This window comes from Trachurus japonicus, chromosome 10 (assembly GCF_045865225.1).
Source record: "Trachurus japonicus isolate A0001 chromosome 10, Traja_1.0".
Classification (NCBI taxonomy): Eukaryota; Metazoa; Chordata; class Actinopteri; order Carangiformes; family Carangidae; genus Trachurus; species Trachurus japonicus.
The window spans coordinates 8,397,990-8,419,631 of NC_140916.1; the positions used below are offsets into that span (position 1 = coordinate 8,397,990).

General features: G+C 39.4%; 1 protein-coding gene across 7 annotated transcripts in view; it reads left to right on the forward strand.

Moving 5' to 3' along the window:
* The window catches only part of ldb2a (LIM domain binding 2a), a 96,810-nt gene that overhangs the window by 12,187 nt on the left and 62,981 nt on the right, over positions 1-21,642 (forward strand). For all 7 annotated transcript variants that reach the window (XM_085789150.1, XM_085789151.1, XM_085789146.1 and 4 more), the window contains exon 2: positions 13,383-13,485. In XM_085789150.1, coding sequence (XP_085645276.1) covers positions 13,383-13,485 — 103 coding nt within the window. The remainder of the gene's footprint in view (positions 1-13,382; positions 13,486-21,642) is intronic.

Here is a 21,642-nt window from a genome sequence, read left to right on the forward strand (position 1 = left end):
ATAACAGAGAAGACAGACGGGCCTGTATTCTGTCTGTGTCCTGTTGTTCTCCGTCCCTCATGTGGTAACCGACTTCTGTCCCGAAACACAGAGGTCACAGGTTGGGTTCTCGCATCCTAACAACTTTGTTAAGGTCTTAACAGTGGGACGACGCTGCCTGTGGGATTGCCTGCACTAATTCAATACTAGTTGTGTGTCTGTAGATATAAAACACTATACATAAAACTGCAGTTTAATAACAGCCACTACATTCCCGAAATTTTACTGCAGCCTTGTGTGGCAGAGCATTTTATTGTTCTCTTCTGCTTACAAGACCATTTCTAAGTGTTTTTTTTTTTTGTCTTTTTTTTAAGCATTCTTCTCTTCTGGCCCAGATTGGACATGATGAATCCATTTAGCTATTGTCAGCCATTCGTCATCTTCTTTGGGAAGTGTCTTTGGTTGGGTATATAATCCCAGTGTTTATACTTATGTTTTGGATCAGGCCATAAACAACACTAAGACTCTATGACCATGCTGCTTTGAGCTTTGAGGATGCTAACAGTTAACAGTGCTGACGTGTTCCTGTTTATCTGGTCTGACGTTTAGCCTTTAGCTACTAAATGCTAAGAGTTGTTAACTGGTCCCAAACAAAAGCCACGTCTGAGGCTAAATGTATTCATTTGGGAATGACATTGGTTTTGCAGTGTTTGGTCATAAATAAACGTATTTATCTGACAATAGCACAAGATTAAAAAAAAAGTTCAAAGATCAACATAATTCCTGCAACTCAGCCCAAAAGGGGACATGAAATTCTTCAATAAATTTCATTACAATCTTTTCTATATCTGTTGTGGATATTTTGCATAAAGCCTCACAACAATCCATTTAGTAATAGTTGTTTGGGCTAAAAGATAAACCACTAATGTATATTTATAGGTTTTCTTATGTATCAGACAAGAAGAGGTCGTTCTTTTCCCTACCTTGACATGTTTCTTCTTCAGAAGCATCACAAGGTGTTGGTGTGAGCTGATGATGTTATGTACTGTAGGCGTGATCACCCCGCCAAATTTCGACAGGATGACCACGCCTACTGCTGTCAGTTCGCTCCTTCAAGACGGTGCTCTCGGTGTGTGACAGCAAGTGTGCACCTTCGTCCCCGTTCATCGTCTTGTGGGCCCGCTTCTTAATTTCGATCACCTCCATGATCCGGCCTGTTGCTTTCCATACGGATGATTTTGGCCTTTACCCAGTCCATGATGTGGTTTTTCTCTACTGCAGCTGTCCTTGATGGCTGATTTTGAATTTTCTCTGTTGTGCCTTGTCTTTTGTTGCTTACTAACGGGCTTTTTTTTTGCTAGAAAATCATCGACTTTTCTACTTCCATTGCAGATTATACTGTAGAAAGCAGTGTCACCCTCACTGTAAACTTAACAGAAAAATATTCAGGCTTATAATATTTCATCATAAGGCAGACAAAAAAAAAAGGTTCAGCAGCATAACAGTGGATACGGCAGCAGCAGATACAGTGAATGAGGTGGTGGAGACACACTGTACTTGAGGTTGGAGCCTCTTCTCTGTGCTGGTTACCGGGTGTTTCGTCATCTTAGTGATCAGCTGTTTGACTGTAGTTTACTGTTTTTCCTGTGAGATGGACTTGAATTAACTATTCTGAAAAGAGTGGAGTGCAGGATGTCGGACTGTTTTCATTTATTTATTTCTAATGTAAATTCAGTCGTCACATACTTTCTGAGCAGTCACGCTCTATCCTGTGTGTTAGCATATATCCTGCAGGCATTAATATGCACTGACGATGCTGCAGTCACTCACAGGCTCTTCTCAGAAACATCCTACATGGAGCTAAGCATCCACCCTTCTGAAGTGCCATTGAGCAGGACACTGAATGATCCCAGCTCTGTGAGGCACAGTGTTGGCCCTGACCTCTGTGCTCCACCACTCTAACTCTGGCACATCGAGATGTGGATTTATAGTACAGTAGGTTTTTTTTTTTTTATAACAGATTGTGCTCCCATTCACTGAACGTCACACTAATTCATTGACTTCACACTCACAGCCACTCTCAGTTTGTACAGTAGTACAGTACAATATGACATGAGCTCAGTTTGACACATAAGGTTAGCTCTTTTTCCAGGAAAAAGCCCAGTGGGGAACAGTCCTTCAGCAATATAGACAGTCATAATGTCAATTTTCTAAAGATATTTAGTCGTTAGAAATATGTAATTTTAGTACAATTTTTGTACATTTTCATAAGCTCCTCAAACATTTTAACAATTAAAATGCAGTGACTGTAGAAATCTGAAGCCATCAGAAGATTATAAAAGGTTATCAGATGAGTCTAAAATATAATTTAATACATGATTCATGTGCACCGCTTGTGTCGGCGTGGCTGAATTCATCAGCCTATAACGAGCAACAGGTCGAGTTAACGCAGTCATGTAACGTTACGACAGGGCACATTCACTTACGCTGAACAATATCAGCGGATCTGATGAAATCCTGTATTGATCGAGCTTCTTGTTAAGCTGTGGGAGGAAGTGTGCCATGTGTTTATTGTTTATTGGTCTAATTAGCTCAGCGGTGGGGAATAGAGGCCACACTGGTGGAATATGTGTTAGTGTGTCCAAGTCGGAGCCTGAATCCTCAGTTTCCTTTTTGGTTGTAATTTCTCATGGGTGGAGTAAATAATTGTATTCCCTGCTTTGCCATTCATGCATTTTGTTGTTGCTTTAGTATTTTCCATCTTATTGATATTTGTTGACACTTAACATGGTGCCCTGGTCTTCTGTCTTCCATGGTGATATTGACTCATTTCCATTTGTTTCTATTGAGCTGAGACACTTTTTTGAGGCAGTTAAGGTGTTTACTGAACCTGTGCTCGTTTTTTTTTTTTCCCACCCCCATTTTTATTAATTATATTTATGATAACCTGACTCTCGGTGTGAGGTTGTGTGATATTTATTTGATAATTTGTTTAATCATTAAAACTAAAAACAAAAATGTCAGAGCAAGTTCCCAGATCTTAAAGTGGCATCTTCAAACAGACTTTTTCTGCTCCTAAACCCATAGATATTCAATATTTTATGACATTATTAATAGAGAAAAGCAGCAAAATCCTTATCATCGGCCAGGATCAAAGATAAATCTGATTGGTCGCAACAAATTGGAATATAACCACAACATATTTTCTGCATTATGAAATGTTATGAAATGTATGTTTGCTATCTTGTTATTTTTGGATAGTTTTGCCTCTCCAGGTCCAAAATTTAAAAAAAAGTCTTTCAAGTGCAGCTTAAAGCAGATAACAGCGGCACGGCCGTTTCGGCTAATGCTGCGTTCAAGGCAGGCTTTTGAAACCGTAAGTTACAGCTTCAAGTCACAACTACGACTTGGTAGCGTTCCAGGTAACCCGTAGCTCGTGTTTTTACCGTCCTGTTGTCTGTGAAAGTCACTATAACGGCCACTCGTAACTTCCGACCCGTGAACTCGTACCAGATCGAACTGGTATGACTTCACAGGAAGGAAAAACACAAAGTACGAGTTTCCTTGAACGCACCATGAGTTAGCAGCCCCCGCCCTTGTCAGGCATCAGTTGGTCCTCGTGCTACGTCACCACATTCACGCGCATCCCTTGGCTGCACACACAGCCCTTCATGCCGTTCTCTCCCCTCATTGGATAACACTTGTATCCCACAAGGAAAATTTTCTCCTCGGGTTACAGCAGAGCAGAGTGACGGAGAGACTCGTGTTTAGGCTGAAATACTTCATGTAAGTGATTGCTGACGGAAAATAGGACTATTTAGGACTTATATTAACAAAAACATTCCACTGATATCTGCTTTAAGTGTTCACATGTCATAGAAATAACTTTAAATTTCCAATGTGTTCATTTAGTTCAGGAGTTAAGGTGGAGAACCAGCACTTTAAACTTTGAAACAGGTTCACAGGTCGCTTGATAAATGACTTAATTTATCACGAGCTATAAAAATAGTCTTTGATTAATCCTCTGTTGATTAATATGTTTAATTATTTGAGTCTCACTTGTCAGTCAGTCGACGTGTTTCTTGATCAAGGGCACTTCAGCAGCACAGTGGTGTTGAGATCAGTCCTTCAGAGACCTTCAGTCACTGACACAGCTTCTTTCTTCTTGCATGTTTGTCGCATTTAAACAGAAGACGACGAACGACTTCTGTGTATTAACCTTGACCCTAAGTCTATACTGTAGCACAAACAGTGGTCTCTGTTTGCTGCTTGTGACCTTTGACACTGAGAGAAAAGAGAGAGAGAGAGAGAGAGGGGGAGAGAGAATGGGAGGAGTGCCTAAGTAAACTGGCAGACATGTAATCTAATGTGGGAACTTCTTCACAGACTTCATTTATAGGGAGAAAGTTAATTCCTGGTGAATGTGCAGTGGCTGCTGAAGGGCAATGACTTTCTTTTTTTTTTCACCCGCTGCATTCATTTCTCTTCATTTGCATAATGCTTGGCTGGTGGATGTAAGGTGGCCAAATACAGCAACATGTTCAAGTCTGCATTATATAAAAACACTTAAGACCCAGGAGGATAAAGCTGCGCTGCTACCAAACATTAGTGTGCACTGACTCTGACATGATTAAAGTGGTGTTGTCTGTGTAGTCTAAAGGAGTGGTTCTTGTACTTTGTCATCCTAAGGACCCTTTAATAGATACAGTAGCTACCTGTGTGGTAAAGTTTGACCTTAGCGAGCACATTTTATTTATTTTGAAAGAATTCACCTTAAAATCCACAAGAAGTCGTGTTTTTTCACATTCTGCTCTTTTATGGAGCTGTAACAATTATGATAATTATTGTTTTATCTAGTGATTATTTTGTAACATAACTTGTTTATTTGTTTGATTTGTTAATTAAGTAAAAAAAAAATAAATAAAAATGACCCTGGAAACTCATAGAGCTTAAAATTATCATCATAAAATTGCTTGTTTTGTTAAATCAAGTATCCAAAGACCAAAGATATTCAACTGGTAGCAAGTGATCTCATGAAAAACTGAACCTGCAACTGATTTTTTTTTAATCTGCTAAATAACTGATATGATTGATATTCAATCATATCATTGCACTGAATTGTTTATTTGAACAACAGCCTAATATTTTAGCCCTAATCTAATGACTTAAAAAGCAAAACATGTCTCAATATTCTTTCATATTAAATACATGTGTTGGTTGAAGCGTGTCCTCTGTTCAACTGCTGCCACAGAGCCACTTTAATAATCTAGCTAATTGAAATGTTTCTGTTTTTTGTTTTTATCAGTGGCCTTCAATATTCAGCCACCTTGCTAAAGATCCTTCCCAAACATCTAGAGAGTCTTTTCTTCTGTTAAGTTGTTATGCTCCCCAATAACCTGAAGCTGTTTGAATCTTTGACAACAGTCAAACTTCCTTGGCCCACCAGTCAGCCGGGCTACGTGCTATTCAGGAGCTGAATGGGGTTTCAGACATTGGTAATTCTCCAAGGTCAGGCCCCAGACACGCCTACACTCTTGGAGGCTTTTCTCCCACAAGAGGCTGGAAGCAACGGCAAAAAAAATACAGGCTAACAAAAGCTTTGCTGGGAAAATGGTTCATGTTAAACATGGAGACATTAGTGGTTTATGGACTGTTAGAAAGATGAGGCTAGGAAGGGGAGGCTGTGTGGACTTCTTTTATGTGGCCGTGTTGTGTGTGAATGCGCACAGTTTCTAAACAGCGAATAAATGGTTGCACTCGCACATAAAGCACGATTGTTAACGTGCAGTGTACAGCGGTGTTTTGTGTGCAGTTTTATACACAGTAAAACTTCTTCTCTTTGTGTTTCTGTTCCCACACTGTGTCATCTGCCCATCCATCCTGTATGGACATTTCTATATGCAAGGATTTAACCCTCAGCTCTGTTGCTATTTACTGAGGATCCTCCCTATGCTGTCCCTCCAATCCTCTGGATTTCCTGTAAATCCCTGGGGCCTGGCCAGCGCTGGTGATTTGTGGTTGGCTAGTGGGCAATTGACACATTGATAAATCCCCCTCAGATGGGGTGCGATCCGTTTGAATCAATAGAGCCTTATCAGCTGACGGCCGTCACGGCTGCGACCATGTCGGTTCACCTCGGGTCCCTCAGACTCGGCCTGATTTGTAGCTTTTGACAACAAACATCGTCACGCCACGTGATTCGTCAGAGACTCCGCTGGGCGTAATTGAAGGCAGGACGTTGTCTGTCAGTGAACAGCAATGAGAGAGAATAGGGGAGACAGACAGAGACAGAGGGGAGGTGGATGTAAAGGGAGACAGGCAGAGATAAAACAAAGAAAGGATATTAGACCGCGGGCCAGTGCTGGCTTTCTTTTTTCTTTATAGTAAATATGTGTCATTTGCAATGTTATAACCTGATATCAATGACAGCATAAAAGTAAAGCTCCCAACATTTCCTGCTGTAGTTGAGGGATTGAAATTGAAGACAACATTTATAGCTCCATGAGCCTCCAGTGTACTGTATGTGTATGTGTGTGTGTGCGTGTGTGTAGGGGGGGGTAGAGGGGGTTCAACTCCAGCCAGAGGATTCATATGGCTTGTATCCACTGGCCAGGCTTTAGCAGTTCTGCAGCCCGCCTGGCTCTGATCCAGCTTCTCCTCTGTCTTTAGATCCGAGCCAAACCTGGTCTGGTCTGTCCGTGGCTCAACCAGCCGCGTTTCACAACTTGGCGCGGCGCTTGCCCGAATGCTCCAGTTTGGAGGATTAATGGTTACTGACTCTGAATGGAACTTTCCCTGGTTATAATGGAAAAGTTTTGAGCAACATATATATATCGTGTTATTAGTTAGTGCCCCTAAATGTGCATTAAAATTTACAAAATAAGTGATTTGGAGGAGCGCAATGAAACTGCCATGTGCCGTTTGTTTTATTGTTGTGCATGCCGAAACTAAATGCTTTTTCATGTCGCATGAAATGTGCTTGTTATTTTCAGATTCCTCTGTTGTCTGGGTGGGAGGCTTTTCAGCAGAGACAGAAACTAAACCATATCATCTATGGTTGAACCCTGCTGGGCTGAGCAGAGCTAATGGAGACAAGACAATAGACACACCGCTGTCAGCTCTGCTCTTTGTGAAATACTCTTTATTGTTTTGGGTGGTTTTAGGCCTGAGCCAAATATCAGTAAAATGCCAAAATTAACTATATTGAGTAAGAGTAGAAATATTATTTTGTAAAAAAAAAATAAAAAATTGCTCAGTTTAAGGGAAATGCTTGAACATCAGTTGGGAAGGGCACAGAGCGAAATAATTTGAATGTAATAGTAAAAGTGAGTATAACAAAGATGCCATGGTGGAAAGCAGAAGCGAAGTCAATGTGAGTGAAACAGTGTTTAAATCAGACTGAGAGGGAGGTTAACTAACCCTCTTCTGTTAAAAGTGAATAAGGGGGATTTTAAGGAAGACAGTATTCTGTAAAACAGAGGAGTGGGGGGCTTAAGTAAAACACTTTTCATTAAAACAGTAAGAGGAAGCTTAATGAATACCGGAGTCTATAAAACAGAGTGATGGGAGCCCTCAGGATGACAGCACTCGAAAAATTTATCTCCAGCACTAAATCCAGGCAGTTTGTGTCAAAATGGGGATCACACTTATTCATGAAATCCTCCAACTTGTTTTAGCAGCAGGGAAAGTTCAACAGAGTCGTTCTGGTGAAGTAGTGCTTTGTCTTTGCCACCACCAAACGTGTAGCCTGTTGCTGAAATTAAAGAATAAGGCTTGGTGATATTTTGTGCTTTGTCAATGGCAACAAATCCCATAAGAACCCAAAATCAATAACTAACTTGTATTGCCTGTGTTGTCATTGCCGGATAAAGCTTATAGACAACTTAAAGTAGAAATACTGATCAAATACGTAAGTAGAGGTGAAAAAATAGTAGATGCATAATGTAGTAAAACTAATATAGAGTCTTCATGAGTCAGTGGGTGACTCATACGTAGGCTACAAAGTATGCGTCAGTGGTTCCTGTCAGACTGTAGCCTAATAGTATAATTTTTGATTGTTAATACTGATGCATTGCTATGTAAACTAGATTTTAATGTTGTAGCTACTGGGACTGAATGCAATTTAAATATTAATTTTTACCATATTGAAGAGTTTAGGCCTAATCTGTAACAATGCATCATAGTTGAGAAGCTGATCTTATTGTGTGAAGTATAAAAAGTGAAATGTCTTCTGCTGCTGATCATCAGGAGCCCCAAAACAGCCCCATATATTGGAAAATTGCACCACTTATGTCCAGCAGGTCTACTAACATTTTCTCATCATCTGTCCTCTTATGAAAACCATTAAAAGCATATCGTGCTATATTTGTCCATCATATTGAGAGAATTGGTTATTTTTATACTGATTCATAGATATTTTTTTCTTAAAGGGAAACTATGCAAGTCTGGTCGCTTTTCCACTGTTTTGCTAACCCTCCTCCTGGCCATGTGCATTTGTTTTTAATGCAGCTGATGAGAATGCGATCCATGAAGCATGTGTTGACATGTTTATTTGTGTAGTTTTATCTGTTCTAAACAAAAAAATTAGGGGTTACGGGGTGTGTTTGTGTCACCAACAAGAGCTGGGACACCAGGTCAGAGGCGCTGATCTTCGGCCAAGAGACGATAGGTGGAAGGCAGAGAGCCTCCATTCTCCCTCAAGTTACAAGTCATTTATTCATCACAATTACTCCTCCCTAAACCCTTTAATTAAAGGTATAAAAAAAAAAAAAGAGCATAGGTAAAAATCCTGCATAGTTCCTTCTCTAAGTTTCTTTTATGGTGTGTTATTTGATCAATATGTTGAAATTTCTTTATTTGGATAAACCCATAGACTGTAAAAAGAAGGATAAACCCCTTGAGATGTAGGCTATCATCATGTTTTCGAGGGGGGAAGTTTTGCAGTTGGGCTTTTATTTTGAAAGCGTAATGGCAGAAAGAGACTTGAACGGCAGGTGAGCAGCAGGAGACTGTGAAGGAAAATATGTCCGGTTTTGTGTTTAAAAATACCATGTTTTGGATTTGTTTGGCTCCTGGATGATAGGAGCACAAGGTTAGTCGGCAACTCATCTTTTAATATCAACGGAATTAAGTGATGTGATAGTGTTTTTCGTAGTTTTAATGCATTTGTAAGCTAACGTTACATAGCAAGATGGCTGTGTTAGCTTCTTGGTGCATCGCGATTTCTGTTGTGTGTAAGGTTGGATCTAGTATCCATGGTAACGCGGTCAGTTAACGGTTCCCTGGTCAAACTAGCTTTACTAATGATGCTGTACATCGTAATGTAGTAAATATCACTCATTTTACTGTTTCACTTGGAGTTAATGCAATGCAATTTGAATGGTTGATATGACTTTTAAACAGAAAAAGTACCAGCTAATACGCTAATTTGATGAGGCTGATTGAACATCAAAGATATGATTCCTACTTTTCTAAAGTTGCGTTTGCGTTTCCCCAAGTTTTCTCAAAACCATAAGCTGTTTTTATCTTTTGACAAACAATTCAATTAATTGTTAATTGCAAATAAAGTGTATGGGAATAGGCTACTGAAACGCAGCACAGCTTTTTGATAATAAAAGCATCAAAATGTCACATTTTACAAGCCAGATCCCATGAATATTTGGCATTTTGATTATCAAATTAGCTGAAAACCTACTGACAACTCGACTAATCTCTTTGTCTCAGGAATTATACTGATCTCCAAATTATATAATTTTCTGTTTCATTCAAAAATAGTTTTAGCATAGAAACTGTGTACAACAGGTTACACAGCGAGAGAGCTGCTGCTGCTGTGTGTGTGTGTGTGTGTGTGTGTGTGTGTGTGTGTGTGTGTGTGTGTGTGAAGAGTGTCTTGTTCACCCTTCACTTGACTGTCAATCCCCAGAGTCCCCGCCCCTGAATGGTACTGGATTATGGCTTGAACTGAATCTGAATGCTGAGTAGGACCCGAGTCAGTCTCTTTCTCTCTCTCCCTCTCTCTCTCTGTTTTGTCCTGGTGTGTCACTCGTCTCCGTCTTTCTGAAATAGATGTATTCACATGAAACAGACACCACACACATGCTGGCTGTTCACACCTGCTGATTCTCACAGTATGACACAGTCAGTCAAACACACACACACACACACACACATACACTCACGACACGCTAGCTTATGCAGTTCATTCCCAGTGGACAGCTGGTCAGTAGTGTGTGTTTGACTGTCATATTTCTGTTTCAAATAAAGATTTTGAGCCAAGGATTGTTCTGTTTCGATACGATACTACCACCTTGGCTGGCAGCTCGTTCTCGCCATGTCTGGCATGAACATGTAAAACACACAGACATACACACACAAACACACACGTGCATAGCCTACTCTTATATCCATCACCGTATACCCCAGAGATGTACACATACACAGAAAGTCATCTGACAAATGTCCATATATCTATATTTTACAGTTAGGCTGGCTGAGTGATGTGGTTTAGCACTGGTCTGGGATTTAAAGTTATAAACTGACAGACCTAATGGGAGCGCTTTAATTATAAGTCAGCATTTTTAAGTCAAACGTGATGTTTCTGACACATTTGGTCCAAAACTTCCATTGCTTCAGTGCTGAGGTTGTGAAAATTTGGTTTAAAAAAAAACGATGGTTGTTGGTTGTTGGTTGTTGGAGTTGTTGCTGCTTCGGTCTGTTTTACATCATTGTAATATTTGCTGTTGTACAGAAATACATTTGGACTGTTGGTCGGACAAAACAAGCAATTTGTAGATGACTTGGACTCGGACAAATTTGCGATTGCCAATCAAAAAGATAATCAAACATGGGGCTCCAACTAACCTTTGTTTCCCCTCTATCAGTGAATCTGCTAATTATTTTCTCAGTAAATCGATTAATGATTTAAAATGTAAGAAAATATCGATAAAGTCTATAGTCCCAGTTTCTCATAGTCCAAGGTCTTTTGTATTGTCCCGCCCTTTAAACACAAAAATATCTATGATAAAGGAACAGACAGCGAAAAGTAGGTGTTGTAGCCTAAAAAATGACTTACATGTAACTTGCCAATTTTTTTTTTTATAATGAGTTAATCAATTAATCAACTTATCATTGTGGCTCTAATTGAGGGGTTAATTGATAATCAGTCACAGCCTGTCTTGCAAGAAAGATGTGTCATATTACAGTTTGTATTACCATCTGCGGGAGGCTGACGTTTATTTGAGTGAAGTGGATGCTTTTCTTTTTTTTTTTTTGAGGAAAATACTGAATGATTAAAATTACGTACTTATGTGTTTTCCAACAGAGACACAGTTAGTGGTGTAAAATCTGAATCTTTTAGTTTTGGGAGTCAAAAAGATTAGATTTGGATGAAAATTTAAAAATGCGGTCTGAAAAATTCAACCTCAGTTGATCTTTCCTCAAGCAGCTGAACCTCAGCCTGCTAAAGTGTTTTAGTACAAAGAACAGAACATTTAAAAAAAAATGAAAGCCTGGCTTCAGTGTGTAGCCCATAGTTCAGCTGACTGGTGGCCAGCCAAAAGACCTCCTCTCTAACTCATGATCACCTATTGATTGGCCGACCGGGTGAAGGACCGGGTTCAGGTCCTCGTCCTCCACCACATCTTTTCCTTCTTGCTTCGCACTCATTGTGTTGGAGACACGTTGACCTGTGGGGCGCCCCAGTCGCTGCTCATTGGGCTTTGACACTGCTTGATGGTGACAACGCTAATTGTCAACATCTGGGAAGTGCTTGCCATCCCTCAGCCCGGCGCAGACTGAAACGTGGTGGTATGTCATAACGTGTCAGAGGAAATTAGCATCAGTTGAACATTGTTAGGTGGAGGGGGGAGGGCAGGGAGAGGGCAGGGGGGAGCAGCCCGACATTATCAGGGGTTCGAGTGAGGTGGGGGAGGAGGGTGAACGGCTGTTAAAGGAATCATTTCAGGGTACAGAGGTGTAAATGAATGTGTTTCCTCATAGAGTTGTTTCTGATACTCCTGCTTTTATTAAAACTACTGCTATTACTACTCAAAATACTACTACTAATGATAATGTACGACCTTTACTGTACTGCTCATTTTAAAACAAATACTGCCACTATTACCTCGGCTATTGTTATTCTTACCACCTACCTATATTTTAGCTGTTAGCCTACTGCTAGTGTTACAATCTGAATTTATCCCACTACTATATCTGATATTTACCAATATTGCTATAACTTAAACTGCTGCAGCTATTGTTAATGTGATTGTACTATTAGTCAATATCAATATCAGTTGCTGATAATACAGCTATCCGCTGTTATAGTGAGTATTCCTATTGTTGGTATTGCTGATTAAACAGCTATTAGACTTGTTGAAGAAAATCAGTCTAAAAACAAAACAAAGGAAAAAAACATGACTTTAACTGCGAGTGCAAATAACATTAAAGATAATAAAGATAACAATAGCAGTGTTAAGGGTACAAGCTAAAGGTATCGTGACCTGCAGCAGCAGAGAACTGTAAAGCTGTCGGACCTCAGCTTGTGTTTCAGACTTGTAGGAGCCTCAGGCAGGGCTCTCCCAAAGCTAAGCTTAAGAAAAGTAAAGGGTGTTACCAGGCTTTGGCTTTAAAATCGACCTGTATTGGAAGCTTTTAGGCCAGCAGCCAGCATCCACTCTGAGATCGCTTTTTAAAACCTGATTTATAGACTCATTTTCATATGCTCGTTATTTATTTGTGTAGCTGTTAGCCCTTTGTTCTTATCCCCCCAGTCTCTGATGTCTTTTTATGGCACTGTTATAATTTGTTTTAAACATATAATGCATCTGGCTGTTTCACTGTTCGTACTTGATTGTGATTGTTGAAGCACTTTGTAAACTCAAATGTAAACACTGCGATTTAAATAAAGCTCATGAAATTCATTTTTAATGAAAAGGAACAAAACAAACCAATCTACAATAAAGAGAATACTTGCCCTGCACTGCTGACTTCATATATCACAAAAAACAATGCTGTTTTTTATCTCGTCTCATACAGAAAGCCTGCATAGCCACAATATCTTTGTCTTATCACGGTATTAAATTTATGTAGAAAAAAAAAGAAAAAGAAAAAGAGCAGCAGAAGAGCAACAACCTGGATGAAGGAAATTCACTGGGTTATTAAATAATAGAAGAAAATGAAGAGTTTCATATCAAACTGAAACAACCCATGGTCCTTTCAGAGACCTGGAGGGTAACTGAAGTGACATGCTTTCTTTCACACGGTGCATATTTTAGAGAAGCCGGTGAACTGAAGCCGGCTGTTCTTAACAAAAACAGACAAATAGAAGTGTTTGGTGAAGAGGAAGCCCCTGCTCCTGTGTACCGTGTGTTAATGACCCTTCGTTCTGCTTGTCGTCTGAACAGGAAAGCGACAGTTTGTGGTGGGACGCCTTCGCTACAGAGTTTTTTGAGGAGGACGCCACTCTAACGCTCTCCTTCTGCCTCGAAGATGGACCAAAGAGATACAGTAAGTCTCCTGGCCCTGTATTTACTTTTAAACACATTAGTGTTCAAACTAATTACTCTTTAGCCGAGTCTGTAGGCGATTGTTCTGCATTTATTTATGCCATTTTCTTAACACAAGCATGCACACCTGTTGCACATCCAGGTGTGCAGAGATTTTCTTCTAATGCCCCCTCTTTCACTTACTCACTTCTCCCTGCTTCTGTGGACAACGCTCAGTATGTTACTGCTTTATATTGTGGGTTTTCCAGCAGAAACTACAGTATGGCACCTGCCAGGAATTTTTCCAGCCACTATTTGCTCTATGACTTTCACACTCAAAAGTTAGTTTATCAGTGTCTGTGAAGGACAAACCAACAACATAATGTTTCATCCTGAGATTCTCAGATATCTCAGTCTGTGCTTTTAGTTATTTGTCAGTTATTTGGCATTTCCACTTTACTTCAAGCTGCTATTTCCACTTATTTGGCTTATTAGTAACAAAAAACAAATCCAAGATTCCCTTTTAACATCAATTAGAATCAATGTGTCAAGTTTCTTTGTAAGAAACTGAGACTTTTCCAGTGAATATTTGTCCTGTTGAGTCAAACATGTCGGCATTTTACTCTACTGAGCCTGTGTCAGTGAGAAAATTGGTATCTCTCCCTCTTCCAACAATAGTTTTCTCTGCGTTTGTGATTGTGGAGTATTGGTGCAACATCACACGCAACCGCTAGTAACCTCTTTATGAAAATTGCATCACAGACCCCTGCAGTGGCCTGTGCTTTCTAAATAAAGATATCATTGTAAACAACACTCCTGAAAATAGGTAAGTTATTGGGTGTATCTGTGCACAAAGCACTGCTTTAGCAAAAGATGATGATGGTGACAGTGTGCTGCTGTTGTGGCACTTTTTCTTTTCTTTTTTTTTTACAAAGAATAATGCAGAAGAATCTGATGCCATACCTCCGTCTTTTTAGTACGTACAGTACGTGTCTTTATTTTTTTAAGCTTCCAGAGCTGTAGATGTAAAAGTCGTGTTCATGTTCCATATTCTCTGTATCTGCTGAGTGCTAATGTAGGTGACTGACAGTTTTAGCACTTCAAAGCTCAGATGGACATGGATGTTTCCTTTTTGAAACATCAGGAAAAAAATGTGCAGGTGTCTTACAAAATATCAGGGTCGGTCTAAAATGTCAAAGTTACTTATATTAACAATTTAAGGAAAGCAGTCAGCTGCTAATCTCAGGGAGCCTTTCTGGTACAACATTAGGTAACCAAGCTTTATGTTCATTCTTGTACAAAACAAGTTGAAGCTACAGATTTATTCTGCACAGAAACATAATGAAACATTTAGTGACTTTCATCTGTCCGCCTTCAAATTCTTTGTCACTTCAGATGAATTTGGGAAGTATTGTGTTTTGTTCTCAGATTGTGTCCATGATAAAAACCTACAACATGTTGAGATTATCCAGAAGACACTAATGTTTCCAAGTTGTCAATATAATTGAAATTTAATATAGCAGTGGGAAAATACTTTTAGAGCCAGTAGCCACTTCACAACTTTATACAACAATACAGTTGTACTGCATGGATGCTCATTGAGCTGATTCTCCGTTAGACCTGTAAGGCAAATCGTGTTTTCATTGCACAAGGGATGCCCTAATTGATCACCCATTATTGGCTGATTTCCATTAAAAATTGTAATCAACAGATCAGAATTGATGCTTGTAGTCACCGATCACCTGTGGTTAATAGAGTACTCTGGTGTCTGCAATGGAGAGACGCACTAGTCACAACAGACCACCAAAACAAAACTACATGTCGGCCATGTGGATCGACCAGTCGCACCCAAAGGTGACTGGTATGGGAATCAGTTTCAGGTATTGAGTATTGCAGAGAAAGGAAAAGGCCCCTTAATGTTTTATTTTAGATTAAATTACCAAGTAGTTTCCTCTTGGCTCCTGCTAAGTGCTGTTTTTTTTTTTTTTAGAAAGGTTTCGAAGGTCTGAGGTTCAAGAAATGTTCTCCCCACCTGATAGTTTATGCTTTGAACTCAACACAAAACTGCAGCTACAGTATGAGGTCGTCAGCAGCCAACGGCAGAGCAGTGGCTGTTATTGAGTTTGTAATGTTGTCCCCTTCATCTCATCTGCATAGGTTCATGTTTTGATATCTGAAACATATTGAATATCACACAGACAAAGATAAGGAGGAGGTGCTCTGAAATGAGCAGATGTGTGTGTGTGTGATTCAGCTCAGTCATGGAGGAGGAAGGGAGAGAGAAAGAGAGCAGAGAGAGAGAGAGAGGGAGTGGAGGATTGTTGTGAGCCGAGCCCCGGTTTGCTTTTCAAATGTAAAAATAAAAATCCCCAGTGGTGTAGAGACGGTAACCCCGTTCCCCCGGGAACGGGAGGCTTAACACCATGGCGATGATGACTCACCGTCAGTTGCAAGCCTTCCTCGATTCACATTCAGGTGCTCAAAGTTACACACATACACACACACACAAATACAAACACATCCAGGAAAAAATCCACTACCCTCATAGGTCCCCAGCAACAGATTTGACTCAGAAACAAAAGCTAAGACTGACACCTAATGAAAGTTATGTAGGTTTATTGGAGGCATTATGTTAAAATGTGAATGTCACAAATAGAGGTAGGCTATTGATTAAGTTCAAATTGACTATTTAGGCTGTCACTCAGTACTGTTGTTACAGTACAAGTGAACAATACTTCAGTGTCTCACCCAAAGCTACTTAAAAGTTTTTGTGGAGAACTTCCTGTTGCAGATACAGTAATGATGTTTTAAGCTAAATGCCAATACTAGGCATAACTTAATAGTAACTTGCTTCTACACCAAATTAGAATAAAAATGATTTGAATACTATGTGTAAAAATGTCTATATATCAACTAATGGGTTTAATCTTATTCGTATTGCCCATTTTGTTTGAATTTTTATATTGTTTGGTGAAATACTAAATAACGTTTGTGCTTAATGAGGAGGAGAGATTGAAAAATAGGAAAACTTCAGCTCACAGCAGCTTTAAAACAACCACTGGAAGTAAATCTAACGTGGATTGTACATAGACTGGGCAAACGTACAGTAGAATTATATAACGATTATGCACAGATATAAACTGCCAGGGACATTTTTCAGTGTTACTGTGGAATGTAAATGTGGAATAAAGAATAATGTATGTAAATGTAAATATAGTAATATATGGCTCAGCAAGTATCTTTATAGTGTTAGACAGTGTTAGACATCATTTGAATATGTGAAAGCTTTTTTTTCAGGGAGGGAAAACAACAAGAATCTCTCTACCTCGTGTCCCCGGAGCATATTTCTTCACCTTTTCTATTATACTGAATCATTCTTGTGGCACAGGAGTTTCTGTGCTGTCTGTTATCAGGAGGCTTTGGACTCTTGCATCCTTTGTTTTTTTTCCCCCACTGTTGGCCATCCAGAAATTTAAGCTTACTCCGCTGTTGTGCTCATTGTTAGTCACTGTGTGAGAGCCTCATCTAAATGCCTAAAATATAAAAATATAAAATGTAAATGTGACCAGCAGTGGCCTTATTCTGAAGTCATCTTCTGCTTCCAGACTTAGGAAAGCTCCTTATATACAGAATGTGTATATCTATATCAGTGTACAGGTCAGACGAATGGAGATGTGAGGGTGAAGGAGGTGGAGAGTAGTTACCACTGGTTAAAAAGACCGTGCATGTCAGTGGAGTTACAACAAAACTAAAGGTCAGAGCATTTTGCAGGGAAACAAAGTCTCTTTATGCTGTACGTATAGTATCGTATACTGTAGGAAAAAATAATGTTTTCACATCAAGTTCTCAGCAGTATGGATTTTAGATATGAATCCTAAGGCTATAGAGTGGCGACTTGTGATCATTATTATTATTATTATGGATCTTATTGTAGCTCCACAATATCAAACATTTGTCATAACCTGTAGAAACTGAAGGGAGAGTTAGTTTGTGTGTCTTTCAGGATCAAACACACTGAATCCTGCTTCCTAATGCAGCTGTTGCATGTGAACGCATATGGTTATAGTTAAGATAATTTCAGGTTTAACGTTGAATTAACAGTGGATATGTATATTGTTCAACTGAGGCTTTTCCTGTATAATATACGAGGATATAAGTGTAAGAACTCCAGTCCTTGTTGAAACTGAATAATATCTTTTGAGTCATTCGGTAGCTTATAGGATAATTACAAAGAAACAATCATTTCCCTCCATTCTGAGGTGCTCTAATTTTATAACCTTCAGCGGGAAAAAAAATTAGAAAAGCCAATTTACTTAATCTGTTTTTTTTTTCTTTTTCTTTTTCTTTTTTTCCCCCCTTTAATTGCAGGGACCTGTGTTAAGGTATTTTGTTGTAACTCGTCTCCAGCTGGCGTTCATTGTGGCTTCTCAGAGGAAATATATCATATTGGAAATGCCTGTGTCTTAATTGTTGAGGGATGAACACTAATACATTTATGAGCTCTCTCCTCCTCTGTCTGTCTATCGTTATTCTGAGATCAGTCCTAAGCTATTACCACAACTGAAACTGTGGAAGAAGTAGTCGACTGACAGAAAATCAGTCATCAACTCTTTTATTTTTGATAATTGATTAATGTTTGAAATAATTTCTTCTCAATCAAAAATATTCAAAATGTGATCTTTCAGGCTTTTCAAAATGGTAAGACTTGCTCCTTTTTTTGTTTTATGGCTTTGTAATGTGAATGTCTTTCGGGTTTTGGACACTTGAGGAGCAAAACAAGTTATCTGAAGACTTAATTGTATGCTTGAGGAAATCATAACGGGCATTTTCACCATTTCTTTTCTTTTATCATATTAGACCAAACTGATCAAGTTAATCTATGATGAAAAATAAATGTAAGGCTTTAAGGGAGAAAGTAGTTTTAATCCCTATTACAGTAGGTGTTTTGCTATTCAAAGATATTCTCACACTAAAATGACTTGGTTGGTCAGTCAAGCTTTTAAATGTTATGATTTTTGAACTATTGTCAGAAAACAACTGACACTAACCAAACAGTGATGCATACCACTGAATGAGAATTTGGTGAACAATTATTTGATTCACCAGCAAGTAATCAAACAGATCAAAAATGATAATGAGCTGCTACTTTTTTATTGGCTGCTCTGTCCAGTAAATCTCCAAAATTTACCAACTAATCCCACACTTGTAGTGTCCAACTAGAATGACAGTTTATTTCCCGGTGAAATGGCCAAAATCTGACAGTCTGAAGAGGCGAAGCATGTGGCTGCTGTCTGAATAATTTTCCGGCCTGTGTCATTAATGAAAAACAAACTTCGCCACATCGTCTGTTATGTCTAATTGTAATCTACATTTATCAGTAACAATAACCATGTCAAAGGATGACATAAGCAGCTTATCACAGACACATTACCTTATTTCTGGTCTTGCCATGTTTGTTGCAAAGATCTGAAGTGCACTAAAATGTGAGCTGTGAGAATTTGTATTCTCAAACATGTCATATTTTTTTATAGCATCTTTGGAAATAAAACTTATTAAAGCCCCGTACTGCTATGACGGTATATTGCTTCGCTTTGCTTTAATGTGCACTTGTTGGAATCGTGTTTCGTCTTTGGAGCACGAGTGTTTTGGTGCATATTTGTGTACCGCTATATATGTGTGAGAAACAATTCTCCATCAGTGCAGGCCAATTATTGTTTTCTACACCGAATTTTCAGAAACTCTGTCTAATTATACGCCCAATTGCCATGGCCTTAACATTCGCCCCAGTACCTTGTCTGGCACTGCAATCTATGAGGCATCTGATGAAAGCTGCACTCCATGATGCAATCAAAGAGCAAGGCTCATTTTAGAAGTAGTTCAAACAAGAGAGGGAAAACTCTGCATGTTTAGTGGGCTGGTTCAGGGCAAACTGTGAAAGTGATTCACAACACATTTACAATTCATCTAGTTATTCTTGCATTGCAGCACGCAATAATTGCAGCGATAAAATGACCACAGCTAATAATCTTTAAGCAAGCATGAAGACATAATGAGGAGGAAGAAAACAGGGGAAACAGCTTTAATACGTGTGAAGGAATGAACTGAACTGCCTCGGCCCTAAAGTAAGCCTAACTACAAACTCGCTCGCTGTTGTGAATTAAAAGTAGCAATTTTTATTAATCAATAACCACATTATGACCACTTGTAGGTGTGTTGATGTTTACACCATATCTTAACGCCATTCCCGCATATACCAACGTCATAATGAGCAGTTTTAGCATTCGTCTCATTGGCAGAAAGAAGAGTAGTTACAGTAAAAAACAGTTCTCGAGCAGATTTCAGTCCAGTGATGCACACGAAACTCTTTGAACTGGCAGCTTAATTTATGCTTCAGTCTTTTATTTAACAAAAGTCGCACTGTGCTGTTTCATATCAGTGGTTTACTCTGCAGTAATGACCAGCTCATTATACATAGTCCCATTTATTAAAGCGTCTTTTGAAAGGCATTAATCACTTTACTTAGCATATCGATTCAAATGGTTTTATTCCAAACAAAAGGAATTTGCAAGTTGCAGACATAAAACTGTGTGACTGTAACCACAGACATGTAGTCTATTTAGCATCTGACTACTCGGCAGCAGACTCAAAGGAAACATGTTAAGCTCGCCATTAAACCTCCATCTAGCTTGCAAAAATGTTATGCTCTTTTATTCAAATTCAAAGTGGTTGAGCACTGGAAAATTTGTCATCTTTGCCCTCAGTTCGGTGAGTGCAATACAAAAGGGTATGTCTTTTTTTTCTTTCTTTCTGTCAGACTGTCATTAAAGCCGCTTATATCAATTTTTTGGCCACCAGGGTGCAGAAATGGAGATAAGCTAACAAACAGCCCAGTCGTATTAGCGCCTTTTATAAAGTTGTTTTAACTAAATGTGCAAGCAGAGATTGTACTTATACACTCTGGAGTCATGTTTCTGGACACCTGAGGAAAATTAAGTCTAATGTTAAATCTCCTTTTTAGCTATTTTTTGGCTGTTTCCTGACTCCTGTGAAATAAAAGTAGCAAACCTGCAGCTCAGGTCAGATACAGTGGGTTTATCACAGCTTATACTGGAAACAGCTGCTTACCACCGCTGGAGAGAAAAAAGTCGGTCAGAGCAGAGGACTTTTACAGTAAATGTGCTGTTGTAAAATGAAAACATTGCTGCATGGTGCTACAGAGTTGTTCATTAGTGCAAACTCCCTTCATATTTCATTAATTTGAAAAAAAAAAGAAAGAAAGAAAACAAAACAGCTTTAATTTATTTGATTACAAGTCCCCGCTGTTCAGAAATGTGATACACTGCAGAGCCTTCACTGGCCAATCATAAACATGTCTTCAGCAAACCCATGTAATAAAGTTTATTTCCAGCTTAAGCCCATTCCTACAGTCATCATTAGGTTATTGATACCCAATGTGTCCTCGTATATTATTTTATTATGGTGTTAATGGCCGGTCTGAGTCAAGACCCCCTGTCTGTTTCTGTGATGTTTACAGCCTATCCAGTCTGTAGTGTTAAGTGTTAAATACATTATGTGTCGGTCACATAATCAGAGTGATGTTTACTGACAGAGTTTTCTTACAGTATCTGTGTGAAAGAAGCTGAATGGAGGTCTGAGATGGGAAGGATAAGTCTGGTGCTGTGATCTGACTCCCTTCTGTTGAATAAAAGATTGACAACGCCGGGTTGTGAAGGGCTCGTCGGAGGGGGGGGGGCTGTATTATTGAATGTGGTGGTGGTGGTGGTGGTGGGATGAAGAGAAGGGGGGAGGCGGAGTCCCAAATGAAGGTATATGGGAGTGGTGCAGTGTAGGACTGCCTGTCTGAATGTGTGTGTTCATGTGCGTGTGTATCTGTGCCTCCGTATCTGTATCGTCTTGCGTGAGTGTGTTGTTGTCTCTGCGTTCGAGAGACGAGCAGCGTTTTGTGTGTGAATGTGCACGTCTTAGTGAATGTGTGTGTGGATGCCGGGCTGAGAGTTAAAGGGGTATCTCAGCGCTTCTGTGGAGGGGGTTGTTTTGAAAGGAGGAGGGGGGAGAGAGGGAGTGGGATGGGGGGAGCAGGCGGTGTGCGAAGCTGCTTTACAGAGAGATGGATAGGATGGTTTGAAGGTGTAGAGCGGTGATTGGCAGGCAGGATGAT